The 14,827-nt window shown below is 37.7% G+C and overlaps 1 protein-coding gene across 5 annotated transcripts in view; it reads left to right on the forward strand.

The window, feature by feature from the left end:
* The window catches only part of ASXL2 (ASXL transcriptional regulator 2), a 134,039-nt gene that overhangs the window by 72,759 nt on the left and 46,453 nt on the right, over positions 1–14,827 (forward strand). For 3 of the 5 annotated variants that reach the window (XM_006930426.5, XM_019827805.3, XM_045054838.1), the window contains 2 exons: positions 2,441–2,549; positions 6,527–6,677. In XM_006930426.5, coding sequence (XP_006930488.3) covers positions 2,441–2,549; positions 6,527–6,677 — 260 coding nt within the window. Of the gene's footprint in view, positions 1–2,440; positions 2,550–6,526; positions 6,678–8,583; positions 9,575–14,827 lie in introns of those variants that run through there. The other 2 variants (XM_019827807.3, XM_019827806.3) reach the window with 2 other exon arrangements.

Genomic DNA, 14,827 nt, shown 5'->3' on the forward strand with positions numbered 1-14,827 from the left:
CAACCAGGAATCATGGTTTAACAGTTTGAATTTACACCTGTGATGCACAGAGGGTTGAATCTGTCTCAACCACATATGGGAGAGGAATAATGTTCCATGGGAAATTTTAGGTATTGTCTTCAGAAGAGGGAATAGATAGATGCTAGGTAGTCAAACCACAGGTGACCATGTCATGAGCCTGTCTCCTTCCTACTACACAGATCATACAGATAGGTACAGAATTGTACAGTTAACAAAAATCTCACTTTTTACATTTATTAGCTGTTTCTGTATTTTGTTTTAACAACAGTCTAGAGTGTTCATTTGCCTATTTATTTTGTCTTGGAAACATATTACTTCAATAATAATAGCATACAGTACATTTTAATATCTTTTAAGTCTCCCATCATTTTTTGCCCAGAGATTTTTTTTAAGTTTATTTATTTTTTTGAGAGAGAGAGTGAGAGAGAGCACGAGCACAAGTAGGGGAGGGTTAGAAAGAGAGGGAGAGAAAGAATTCCAAGCAAATTCTAGGCTGTCAATACACAGCTCGACTTGGGGCCTAAGATCATGAGATCATGACCTGAGCCAAAATCATGGTCGCTTAACTGACTGAGCCACCCGCCCAGGTGCCCCGCCCAGAAATTTATATATTTATGTGATATAAACTTTGGAATTCTGACTAGAATTGAAGTGTGTGTGTGTGTGTGTGTGTGTGTGTGTGTGTGTGTGTGTGTGTTTTAAGTAGGCTCCAACATGGAACTTTGTACTCACGACTCTGAGATAAGAGTTGTATATTTAACCAACTGAGTCACCCAGTTGCCCTGCAGTATGTGTGTTTTTAAGATGGAAGTTCCAAATTATGTAAACATAACTATGAAAATCAACCTGGAGAGTCTCAACACTTTCTTCAGGAAAAAAAAAATTTTTTTTTTTTAAATTTTCTTGGTTGCCCTCCATCTTCTTAACAGTTTTTGACCCTCAACACTTTCATAACTACCAGAAGACAGTGGACCCATGGTCCTGCTCTCCCCCATAGACAACTCTTTAGGTATATCCAAGATACCTAGAAGCCTCTTCTATTAGGCTTATTTGGGTTTTTGAGTGGTACCAACAGAGAATTAAGAGAGAGAACAGCTGGAAATGTACAAATAAGCTCAGGTATTAGGAGGAAAAAAACCTTTTTAAATTAAGGATGTCACACATCTATTATATTGCTATTTGTTAGATAAGTACAAAAAGAGAGGAAAATGAAATGTGGTAACAGAAAGGAAAGTATTGTATTTATATTTTTTTACAGATAATCTATTATATAACCAAAGCTCTAGAGGTTTGGTGAATGTATATTGAAATTAGTCAACATTTAACCAAGGTGCTACAAAGAAGATAAATGTTCTAAAGCCTACTTTACCTCTTTAAGTGATCTTGTAATAGATCTAAGTACAAGAGACTATTGCATTATATATATATATATATATATATATATATATATATATATATATATATGGCATCACTGTGTCATACACTTGAAACTAATATGAGTAATATATGTCAATTATATCAATAAAAATGTAAAAAATAAATATGAGACCATACAAATGTGTTCTTTCACACCTCAGATTCAGTCTGTTGCATCAGTGTGCATGGAGATAGATATATATGTTTTTTATTAATATTGTTTGTGTTCTGCCCCGCCGCCCCCCCCCCCCCCCATTTTACTTCTGGACATGTAAAGCTTGTGAAAACTTCTGCTAAATGAAGGAGAATCTTTTTTTTTTTCCTTTCTTAATTTTTATTTATTTTTTTAAATGTTTTATTTATTCTTGAGAGAGAGAGACAGACAGACAGACAGTGTGAGCAGGGAGGGGGCAGAGAGAGAAGGAGACACAGAATCCAAAGCAGGCTCCAGGCTCCGAATTGTCAGCACAGAGCCTGATGCAGGGCTCGAACTCACGAACCGTGAGATCATGATCTGAGCCAAAGTTGGACCTTAACCAACTGAGCCACCCAGGTGCTCCCTTTTTTCTTTCTTTCTTTCTTTCTTTCTTTCTTTCTTTCTTTTTCTTTCTTTCTTTCTTTCTTTCTTTCTTTCTTTCTTTCTTTCTTTTTTAATTTTAGCTTTATGGAGGTATAAATTGACAAAATTGTAAGTGAATTACAATATTTGTAAAATATATTTGTAATAACTCCTGTGAGGTACATGTTCTCTTGCATGTTAGCTACTGCATCAGGATGAAGAAAATTAAAGAATTAATTTTTCTTTAGATACACGGGGATAAATTTTACATCCATTTCTCCATGGCATCCTTTCTGTAGGTTGATATTATAGTTTATAAAGTGTGTTTATGTGAAATGATGTTGATCAGTTAGTTTTATCTTAAGTCAGTGTCATGTAGGATACTCAGAGACAGAAACTAATCATTGTGTTCCTCTTGTTCTTTTTTTTATTTTTCCTTTGCAGTGGGACTTCCCCTCTTGCATGCCTGAATGCAATGTTGCACACAAACTCCCGAGGTGAAGAGGGCATCTTCTATAAGGTTCCAGGTAGAATGGGCGTATATACTTTGAAGGTAAATATTTTTGTTAGGACGTCACTTAAAAACTAAAATCGGGAAGAGGTAATATGTTCAACTCTGTATCCTGCACAGTTTTTTTACTAATCTGTAACCATCTGTAGGTAGACCAGAAAAGTAATTTTATTTTTTATTCTTTATTATAATGCTATCTTGAAAGGATGAACTGAAAATGACTTCCAGTGACTTTTTTTTTTTTTAATTTTTTTTCAATGTTTATTTATTTTTGGGACAGAGAGAGACAGAGCATGAACGGGGGAGGGGCAGAGAGAGAGGGAGACACAGAATCGGAAACAGGCTCCAGGCTCTGAGCCATCAGCCCAGAGCCCGACGCGGGGCTCGAACTCCCGGACCGCGAGACCGTGACCTGGCTGAAGTCGGACGCTTAACCGACTGCGCCACCCAGGCGCCCCTTCCAGTGACTTTTTAAGGGACCTCACAACATTTGAATAATGAGTGTTATCTTGGAGCTACCGCCTTGATGCTTTATATTACTTTGTGATTTTATTCTTACAGCCTGGATGCTTTATGTTACTTTGTGACTTTATTCTCCACTAAATTCAGAGCTGCAGTTCTCCTTTTGTAATGGAGAAAAAGCCAAAGTTCTTGCTTAGTGTTGGCCAGGTAGGATAAGAACCGGAATATGGACCCAAATCTGACTGGATTCCTGACTGAGTCTTCGTTCTTTTTTATCCTAATAGTCTTGCTGATTTCTGATTCTGGCACTGAGGTCCCTTCAGTGACAAACAGGAAAACCAATTTAAAGGAGTTTGATTAAAACAGAGAGTTTACTATAGAACTATAAATTCTGAGGAAACTCAGCCTGGATCCAGGAGCTCAAATGATGTCATCGGGGATTGGTCTCTGTCCTTCTTTTGGCTTCATTCTCAGGCAGGCTGTCTCCTATTGTACATGACTTCACTGTCCACCCCAAATCTGCAGGCTGTAAGTCTGGAGAGAAAAGAGCCTTGAGTCTGAAGTGGGAGCCCTCCAGTTAGTTTTGATTTGGTTTAATTGGTTTGGTTTGGCCCATGTGTCTATACTTGAATAATGAATGCACTGAGGCTTCTGATTGGCTGTACACAAGTTCATGATCACTCTCTCTGTTTTTTTTAAATGTTTACTTATTTTTGAGAAAGTATGAGCAAAGGAGGAGCAGAGAGAGGGGGACAGAGGATTTGAAGTAGACTCCGGGCTGATGCCCCAGACTACTTTTGATGTGAGGTTGAGGGTAAGCCCTCTGCCAGACAAATTCAGGAAAGGGGTTGTATGCCAGAGGAAATTATCAGCAGGAGGAGAATTAATGCTTGGCATGCACTGACTGTTATCCATGTGTACGTGGGACTCTGTCCCCTCTTTTTAGCTTTGAGCTGTAGTCATCACTATGTTCAGTGGTTTTGTGTAGCCCACTAACATTACAAAGTTCTAATTTACCTATAAAACCTCCTTTTTATACACTTTGTTAAACTTCTGTAATTAGGGACTCTACTCCCACAGGGAGCTTTTTGTGTTTCTTTTAAGTGTTAGTTGTTCTAGACCTTCCATATTGTTAATAACATTAATTAAATGCCCACTCTATGCTGAGCACTGTGGAGGTCATAAAGAAGAAACTGGACGCTGATCTCTCGACTCTCACATAGTTATTAAGCAATTGCATACTGACAAAATGTACTGTGATATAAAGTACTATACTATAAGGCCTCATGATCATGTAGAGAAATAAAGATTAATTTTGAATAAAAGGATCTAGAAAGCTTTTTTTTTTTTTTAACTTGTAAGATTTGAGATAAACTTTTACAAATAAGTAATGGGAGGGGGCCTTCCAAGGATAAGGAAATAGCTTAAGTAAAGGCACAGATAGAAAGATTCAGAATGGATTTGAAAATAGAGTAAATTAGACTGGTTACCATAATCTGTGTGTGGGCTAGTGTGGTAACGGGTTGGGGGTGGGGTTAACATGAGGTAAAGATCCAACTTTGGAGGCTTTTGAAGACCTGACTTAGCAGTTTGAGAGAGAAAAAAAGAGAGATAGCTGAGGAGATGGCAGAGGTTTTTCAGGAAAATAGCATGATCAAATCTGTTAGGAAGATAATTCAAGTAGGATAGATTTAAGGGTAAAGCAGGGATTGTTTGCAAGAGATAATTGGCCTGAACCATGAGAGTGGTAAAAGAGATAGAGGCGAGGGACATTACAGAAATAAAATGTATACTATATGGAGTTGGTAATGATGAGGTGAAATGATTCTGAGATTTGGGGCGTACACAGTTGACCAGCTGATCCTGAAAGGGTCACAAGTTTAAGTTTAAGAAGCATTATGTTTGTACTTAAAATACTTGTTGAACCTACTGGTCAGGAGGTCTGGCTGGCAACTAACTGTAAAAGTCCTGCATTTTGAAGGAAAGAATAAAAAAATATAGGGTGTGTATTTTAAGAAAGTATATAACATAAGAAATGACTTAGAAATGGCACTAGGATATAAACATAAGTGGGAAGTATCAGTTCCTTACTAGGTCAGAGGTTATTATCTTGGCTGTAATGTTCTGAGTGCCAGTTGTCGGTAGGACGGTTACATGTCAGAATTATTTTTTATCTGATTATAACAATTAATTATGTGGGAAAATAAAAAAAAATACATTGAGAGGAAAAAAGAACCATCCATAGTTTCATACCTTAGAAATAACATTAATATGTATATTTATGTGTGTATATTTTTATATACTATATACATATATAGTAGTTAATATTTATTAAGCTCTTATTATATGCCAGGCACTATTGTAAGCATTTTACATTTAACTCATTTAATTTCTGAATAATCTTTTAAGGTAGGTACTATTATCCCCGTGGTATAGACAGGTAAACTGAAGCATATGAGGTTAAGACTTTGGCCAAAGCTGCATAATTAGAAGATAAAGCCAGAATTCAAACCCAGAAAGTTTTTATTTCCAAGTTCTTGATCTTGCAGCATATACTGTTATATTTCTCATATACTGTGCTGACACAGGTTATCCTTTCTGATTAGCAATCTCACTATCCAACGTAGAAACCAAAGATTCTTATGAGTTGTTTTTTTTTTTTAATTTTTTTTTAATGTTTATTTATTTTTGACAGAGACAGAGACAGAATGTGAGTGGGTTAGGGGCAGAGAGAGAGGGAGACACAGAAGCAGAAGCAGGCTCCAGGCTCTGAGCTGTCAGCACAGAACCTGACGCGGGGCTTGAACTCACGAGCTGTGAGATCATGACCCGAGCCGAAGTCAGACGCTCAACCGACTGAGCCACCCAGGCGCCCAAGTGTTTAAAAAAAATTATTCCTTTTGCGGTGCCTGGCTGGCTCAGTTGGTAGGGCATTCTGGTAGAGCACGTGATTCTTGATCTTGGGGTTGTAAGTTTGAGCCCCATGTTTTAAGATTACTTAAAAATACAAAAAAAAAAATTTTAATTTCTTTTATATTTGACTCTTGCTACTTATTAACCAATATGTAGGAATCAGATTCAAATAATACAGTATCTGTTCCTAACCAGACTCAACTGAATTCATAATACATAATGGTACATACATGCAAATAATGTGTGTGTGTGTATATATATATATACACATATATATATATGGATGATGAATATATCTACCTTTTACAAAATTTTTATTATATACTTGTTTTATTCTGAACATTTCCTCATTTACTTGGACTTAATATATTTCCAGTTTTTGTCTAATTTGAGCCTCTGTATTGTGCTTGCATATGATTGTCATGTATAATTTTTATCTTTGGATGTAGATGGAAACATTAGCTAAATTGACCCAAAGAAGAGAGATGACAGGAATTCAGAAAATATTGCTGGTTCTGCTACTGAATCCTATAATACTAAAAATTAATCAGCACAGTTAAGTTGCAAACAATGCATATCAGAAATTTAATTCCTATTTGCTGAAATGGTAATGATTAATCCTAATTGGATGCCTACATTTTCAGAAAGATGTGCCGGATGGGGTGAAAGAGCTATCAGAAGGTTCAGAAGAAAGCAGTGATCTTCAGTCAGATTCCCAGAGTTCTGAGAACAGCAGCAGCAGCAGTGATGGTGGCAGCAACAAGGAGGGAAAAAAGAGCAGGTGGAAAAGGAAAGGTAAATCCACCTGATCTCTCAATAATAAAGTACTGAATGCTATAGGACAAATGCCCTTGTTAGCTCCTCTTTTTTCAGACCCTAGGACAGTCTGTCTCTTTCCCTTTCCCTGTAGATCGGTACCGTCCAGTTGAATTTCTTGAAGTGATGGAAATGCCCTGTGTCTATGGAGGTCCAACCCAACATAGCCAGTAGCTACACGTGTCTATTGAGCCCTTTAAATATGGCAGTTTGGGAACTGAATTTTTATTCTTTTTTAACTTAAATAGCCACATGTGGCTAGTGGCTATCAGTTGGACAACATAGTTCTAGGTTTATTTATTTATTTATTTTTTATTTTTATTGTTTTCAATATATGAAATTTATTGTCAAATTGGTTTCCATATATAGCTCTAGGTTTTATCTGGATTTATTTTCAGTTCTTGGTCAGCCATAGTCTTTTTTTTTTTTTTTTTTAAAGACTGTTCTAATTTTTTTTCTTGTCTTTTTAATCTTCTCTTCTAAAATTTGAGCATTTTTTGCTCTAACAGCTATATGCTTACTAGGAAAAGAATGCTTTTCATTTCTGCTAGCAAAGCCTAAATTTAGTCTGATGGTCTTTGCTCTTTCCTGCTTGGTGTCTGCTTCATAGCTTATCCAAAAAACTTTTTTTAGGGAATAGTGTCTTTGTTGCTACAACTTACCTGAGATGGATTTTCCACTTAAGGATGCATTTTATTATCTATTCTTGCCTATTATCTGTAGCTTCTTGTCAGAGTCTTCTTAAAGAGGGCAAATTGTTTTCACCTCAGTATTCATAAATTCAGCTGTACATGCAGGGCAGATTTTAAGCCAAATCATGGTGGTTTCTTTACAAGGACTGATATAGGGATATTCCAGAACAAAATAGACATCCGAGAGTGTCCCTAGCTTGGATATCCTCTTAGGTTTGTGTTATAGGTCAGCTCTCTTTGGATCTAGAAACGAGAGTTATATATGTAGGAATCCTGGATTCATTAATTTTAGGTGCCTTTGGAACTATTGATGTGGAACTGTATGAGAAAAGCAGTCTGATTCATTACCATCACTGCATTCATGCATGTGCTACTCCTGGAGAGAACTGAGATGATTGGTGGCATCATTTGTGTCCTCTGGTAAAGCTACCACACATGCAATTTGGGCACATTTTGTAATCAGGATTTTAGCTTTAAGATCACAACCACTTAAGAGAGCAACCTAGACCTCAGATACTAGGAACAAATGGTATAAAGTCAAATAAAGCTAGTACCTGTGGTAATTATTCGTGTGTGTGTGTGTGTGTGTGTGTGTGTGTGTGTGTGTGTGTGTACGTGTACACACCCTGTCAGTAGTGAAAGGAGGTGTGGTCCATGGCTTTACATTCCTTAGATTCCACTAAGGATCTTTTTTTGGGAGGGTGTAGCCAAAAGTGGTAAGGGGTCTATATCTCCTGCTTGTCCCCAGCTTAAACTTTTAAGTTTGGAAATTGTTGTTCTAAGATTAGGAACCAAGCCAAGTCATTAAGCAAGAGAAGCAGTTAGCAAGATTCATAATTTCTAGATATGGCTGGAAACAGAAATCAATAACAACGTTGGTCAGACTAGTGAATTTGGGAACAAAATCATGGTCTTGGAGGTCTCTCCTTTTCAATAGCCACATATGCAGCAGTAGCTGTTGTGAGTAGGGGCTGTTACATGTTTGGTAAAGCCTATCTCTAAGAAATTAAGAGGAGGGGCACCTGGGTGGCTCAGTCGGTTGAGCGAACGACTTCGGCTCAGGTCACGATTTCGCGGTCTGAGTTCGAGCCCCGCGTCGGGCTCTGTGCTGACAGCTCAGAGCCTGGAGCCTGTTTCAGATTCTGTGTCTCCCTCTCTCTGAACTTCCCCCGTTCATGCTCTGTCTCTCTCTGTCTCAAAAATAAATAAACGTTAAAGAAATAGCAATAGAATCCCATTGTTAATAGGTTAATAGATCTAAAATAGCATAACCTTGTGCTATACTTGGCATAGTAATAGAAGATATTTAACAGGGAAGTAGTAGCAAATTCAGAATTGTGATCTAAATAAATTGTTATTGAACTGCCTTTGTATTCATTGCTTTTCTAGAAATTATCACATTATTGAGTATTTATCCTCAGTTTACGTTAAGATGAGATGTTCTGTAAAGCTCTTTTCTCATTATAGGAAGTTCAGTAAACTAAGAGTAGAATGGGCTAAATGGTGTTTGGAAGATAAAGTTAAGAGGGGCGTATGATGTCATGTGGAATTCATGTTTACTCTTTGCTGAGCTACCAGTAACGAAGAATGATTTCATTTCTCATAGAAAGTGCTTCTCTCATTCATGGGTCGTACATATGGCATATGGCTTAGATAGGTAAATTTTTAGGTGTATATTATATAATCCGGGAATGTTTTTGTAGTCCAGTGCAAATGAAAGTGGAAAACTTGTAGTTAGCAGTTTGCTAGTAGCAACATGCAGCAGAGCAGTTTTAAATCAGTTACAGTTATTAATAAAGGGAAAGCAAAGTAATTGTGCCTATTCTGTTTTCTTATTTAAGGCTGTTACTCTCAATCTGACATCATTTTATTTCAAATGCATTGTAAGACAGGAAGAACATTGAGATAGTATCAAAACCCACTTCCTTTTATGTACAAAAATAAAGAGCTCTGACAGCAGAACTGGTACTTCTAGTTGAAAATCGATAGAACCTTTCTTGATAATAGGTATACCTTTCAGCCAAATAGGCACAGAGAACAGAACTTTGAAATTCAGTCCAATATTAAAACTAGTTTATTGATTTCCATGTAAAGTGGAAGAACTTAGAAGTTCATAGCTTTGGTTCCTAATTGTCAGACAGGAAACCATGTTCAGAGAAGAGCTTTATGGGATTCCATGCCAAGGTAAGGCGGAGTAAATCTAGAAAAAAATGATTAGAGTCAACTTTTTTGTTGCTTTTTTTTTTTTATAGGATCATAGCTAAGTGAAGTCTCTGTCTTTTCCCCCAAATAAAATACAAATATTGCAGCATGAAGCAAATATAGAAGTATTATTTTTATCTTCTGATAGGAAAAAGTTTTGTTAAATTTTGGCCTGCTTTTAAAATGTCTTAAAAGAAAAATTAATTATGTAAGATATACCTTTTGACTTACAAGGAATTACAAATTCTTTCCAGGGGCATGATCTAATGTTAATTTTATCGCTTATGCAGAGGTATTTTAAATCAGAAATTTGACAAATGCTATGTTTGGAGTTATTTAAAATACCAAAGACCTGCCTGCCCTATAACATCATTTATACATGTAAGTTTACTAAATGAGGATGATTATTTATAGAAATGTCTCCTTTAAAAATTAGTACACTGTGGAGAAAAACTCCTTTGGGCAAAGTTAACTTATGTGGAGAGAGAAAGCTTTGAGAGAGATGTTCTCTTTCTTCTCTGGTGTGGTTGGTGGCTGAGTCAGAGGTTTTAGCTGTCATATATTAAGGATGGCTCCACTGTTAGGACTTGGATAGGTAGGGTACCCAGGTATCCTCTCCATCTTTGATTAGGGGATTGTTCGAATATTAATTGTAGCCACACCCTGCCAAGTTTGAAGGAGACTGCACTTGGAGTAGGAAGAGGGTACATAAAAAACTAAAAGTCTGTTAACTTCTAGAAATGAAACTACTCAAAAGAAAACTATTGTGAAAAAAGAACTCTCCCTTAAGAGAAGGATTACTGTTGATGAAAATTAAAACAGTTTGGATACTTCAGCTGTTATCAGTCTTTCAGCTGTTAATCCTTCAATTGTAGGAAGCTAAGCTTCACTTGTAATGTTACTGCTTCATTATTTCTGATAGTATTTCTTAAAAAAAATTTTTTTTTGTCATGTATTTATTTTTGACAGACAGAGACAGAGCATAAGTGGGGGAGGGGCAGAGAGAGAAGGAAACACAGAATCCGAAGCAGGCTCCAGGCTCTGAGCTGTCAGCACGGAGCCTGACACGGGGCTCGAACCCATGAACCATGAGATCATGACCTGAACTGAAGTCGGATGATTAATGACTGAGCCACCCAGGCACCTCTCTGATAGTATTTCTGATGCTTCAGAGGGGCCATCAAATATCTTCAGGAAAAAAGAAAATAGTCAGGGTCTATTTGCTAAGGCCTCTAATTCAGAGGCATCTAGCATGGATAGTCTGTATCCTTTTGATCTTGTTCAGTATAATCATCCATTGAAATGGAAAATTCTCAGTGGTGTAATATATCTGAAAAGTAGTACTTTCTGAACACGTACTCAGTGGGTAGTACCAGTTACTCAACAATCTGAAACTACTTGAGTAAACTATGTAAAACTGGCTTTAATGAGCCTCAAGTTCTGAAATTTATTTTAAATAGTTTTCTGAAAACAATCTTAAGCTTAAAAACTCATTTCTCTACTAGTTTGCTGGGTTTTAAAAATCAAATAGTAAGTAACTGCTGATCTTTTTATCAGAATTTGTTAATATTGTATCTATGTGTTTATATGAAAGCAAACATTTTTGTTTCTAATCACATACTGAATATGTTCTCTAAATACGAGTGCTTTTAAGCTGTTGAGCAGTCCACATTGGAGTACCAATAGGTCAGGATATACTTGGGAAGTATTCTTTAGGCCATTAGTTGATTTATAAAACGAAAGAATTATCTCTATTTAAAATGCTTGCCACACTCATTCATTCTCCAGTACATATGTATTATTTGCCAGGTATTTGGGAAACCAATTTGAATAAGGTGTGGGCCCTATCCATAGCTAGAAGGATAGAAAAAGAAGCAATTAGCAAATTAGTTTAATAAGTAACAAGTGTTTATATGTGTCATGTTATGGCAGCATTAGAGAAGGGAATAGTTAACTTTACCTGGGTTACTACGGCTTGTGTAAGCTATAGGATAATTTTTTTAATGTCTATTTTGAGACAGAGAGAGAGAGAGCATGAGCAGGAGAGGGTCAGAGAGAGAGAGAGGAAGAGAGAGAATCCCAAGCAGGCTCTGCAGCTGTAAGTGCAGAGCCCAACCAGGGGCTCAGAGTCACATGAGATCATGACTTAAGCTGAAACCAAGAGTCGGATGCTTAACCTGCTGAGCCACCCAGGCACCCCGAGAATAATATACTTCCTTCCATTGGGGGTATAACCTCTGAGGAATACAGGATATATTATGAAAAAAAAAAACATATATAAAGGCAAGAAAGTAGCAGCATGTGTACAGTGTTTTCAGGAAGCCATATGATGAAGTAAAGTTTGGGTGGAAAAGGGGATTTGTGGAAAGAAAGTACGGGAAAGAAGTAGGGATCAGACTTAATATTTAGTGCTAGTCTCCATTATTTATAGGGTATTGGTGTGCATAAAGTAATGTTTTTTTTTTTCATTTTTTTTAACGTTTTTATTTATTTTTGAGACAGGCAGAGACAGAGCGTGAACAGGGAGGGTCAGAGAGAGGGAGACACAGAATCTGAAACAGGCTCCAGGCTCTGAGCTGTCAGCACAGAGCTCGACGCGGGGCTCGAACTCACGGACCGCGAGATCATGACCTGAGCGGGGCTCGAACTCACGGACCGCGAGATCATGACCTGAGCTGAAGTCGGCCGACTAACCGACTGAGCCACCCAGGTGCCCCTAAAGTAATGTTTTTTAATGTTACTTTTGAGAGAGAGTACAGGCAGGGAGGGGCAGAGAGAGGGGGACAGAGGATCAGAAGAGGGTTCTGTGCTGACAACAGAGAGCCTGATGCAGTGTTCCAACCTGCGAAACAAGATCATGACCTGAGCTGAAGCCCGACGCTTAACTGATTGAGCAACCAGCGCGCCCCATAAAGTAATTTACTAGGAGGATTAAGAAATGTGGTATTCTGGATCAGAGAATAACAACCCTGCTGACTCTTTCAAATGTTTGTAGCCACATACCAAGAGGAACGAAATTTTTGTTTATAGTCCATTTGCTGTTGGTCTCATCCTTTTGTCCATTTAAGATCTGAGTTAATATACTAGCTTTTAAAAAAATTTTTTTATTTCTGTTTTTAATAAAGTTTGTTTTGAACGAGAGGAAGAGAGTGCGTGCACATGCATGAACATGCATGTGAGCGAGAGAGAGGGGCAGAGAGCGAGAGGGGAGAGAGAATCCCAAGCTCCTTGCTGACAGTGCCAGAGCCCAGTTGCGGGTCAATCCCACGAACCGTGAGACTTGATCTGAAGACAAGAAAGAGTTGGACACTTAACCAACTGAGCCACCCAGGTGCCACTTAGTTTTTCTGTTTTATTATTTTTTTCTTTCAAGTTTTTATTTAAATCGCAGTTAGTTAAATATACTAGCTTTGATTTGTTTTTTCTACTTACTAGTGTTTATTGTGATGTCTCTTCCTATTGGATGGGGTCCTCCAAATGTGGGGCAATAGGCATTGAAAGAATTCACCTGAGGCAGAACCTAGGCGATAGGAGTTTATTGAACACACTGCAAGGGAGCAGCAGGCAGGACCCTAGAGGAGAGGCTATCTGACTTGAGGCAGTGGTTGGGGGCTGTTTTTAAAGGGGGGAAGGTGAGGAGGTATGGGGATGTATGGAATTTTCCCCTTTTTGGTAACTGTGCCTGGTGTAAGTACCCCTTGGTCACTTACTGCCTGTGGATGTTTGGAGATGGGTTACCTGATGTCTGTATTCAGCCAAGGGGTTGCCTTGCCCTGCATTCATTGCTCAAGTCCGTTTCCTAAAAGCGGCCTTTACATTTACGTTAGTTCAATTCATTTCTGTTCGCTGGTATATAGGTTAAAAGAATTTATTTCCATTTTACTGTTGAAAATCATTTGTTTTGAGTAGATTTCCTTAATTCAGGATGAGATTAATTGGTGACATTAGTTGGTTTTATTTGAAGTTAAAAGTATAACTGGTAGTACAGAAGTGTGAGGGATTATTTTTCTCTAAGTGCCACTTTGTAGGATTAGGATTATAAACATGTCTCAGGCCTTGTGGGACCTTTGGGCCAACACGCTGGTGTCCCAGCACTTAATCAGTAGGGATCTATGAAACCCGGAAAACGTTGGAATGGAGAGAAGGCAAAAAACATAACAGAGGTTTGCTTTCCCACTGCTTGGTGTTGGTTTGAGAACTAAAGAAATATGTGTCTTTCACATGAATTTGTGCACTGAAAAATCGTATGTGCAAGTACACATACTATCTACCAAGAAATAAATGTAATTCGTTTTTTAAAAAAGATTATAAGCAGGGGCTTGATGAAGTTAAAATGCAGCCTTAATGTTTATTTTTCAAACAGTGTCTTATTCTTAATATGTTCATCTTGTAGGATATAGCCCTAGGAAATCTTGGTTCCTTATTTTGTGACTGTGGGCACTATTCCCAAGCCCTTCCTGTACACCCCCTACCCTGCATCCTCCCCTCCTCAGCTAGCTGGTTTATTCTCAAACTTTTCATCACAAAGGACCATTCTCTCCCCCCTCCTCTATCCTTTGTGCACTGATACCTACGTAAAATACATAAAAAATGGCCCAGCAGTGTCAGATTTCTATGAAAGTATCTAAATGCATATTCTCACTGTTGTTATTTCTCTTGTAGCAGACCTGTATTTGAACGGCAATGGTTTAGCTGGACCACATTTAAACAGCAGTGGTTTAAGTGATTTGTCAACCTTAGAAACTGTTGGGGATGCTGTAGTTCTTTAACAAGCCCTTGTTTTGAAATGAGAGTGGAAAATAACTGCACCTCCATAAGTAAATAATTAACTATAACGATCCTACACTAGCACTGCAGAGGCATTATGCCATCTCTAGCCACTGCGCAAAAACTTCTGCCCCTTGTGTCAGTATAGATTAGTTTTACCTGTTTTAAAATTTTTGATTATATATATCCAAAAAAGTGCAGATATTGTAAGTGTACAGCTTGTTGAATTTTCACAAATGGGACAGCACCATGAACCAGTATCCAGATCAAAGAACAAAATAGCGTCAGCACCCCAGTGGCCCTCTCTGTGCTCTTGTAAGAGTTCATCCAAATTCTTGTGTATCTTATTCATATTCCTTAAAAATTTTTTTTTTATTTTTAAATATTTTCACTAAAATTTTTTTCTCTTTCATGTTTACTTATTTGGGGGGGGGGGTAGGGACAGAGAGAGAGAGAGAGGGAGAGAGA

Source organism: Felis catus, chromosome A3 (assembly GCF_018350175.1).
Source record: "Felis catus isolate Fca126 chromosome A3, F.catus_Fca126_mat1.0, whole genome shotgun sequence".
Lineage (NCBI taxonomy): Eukaryota > Metazoa > Chordata > Mammalia > Carnivora > Felidae > Felis > Felis catus.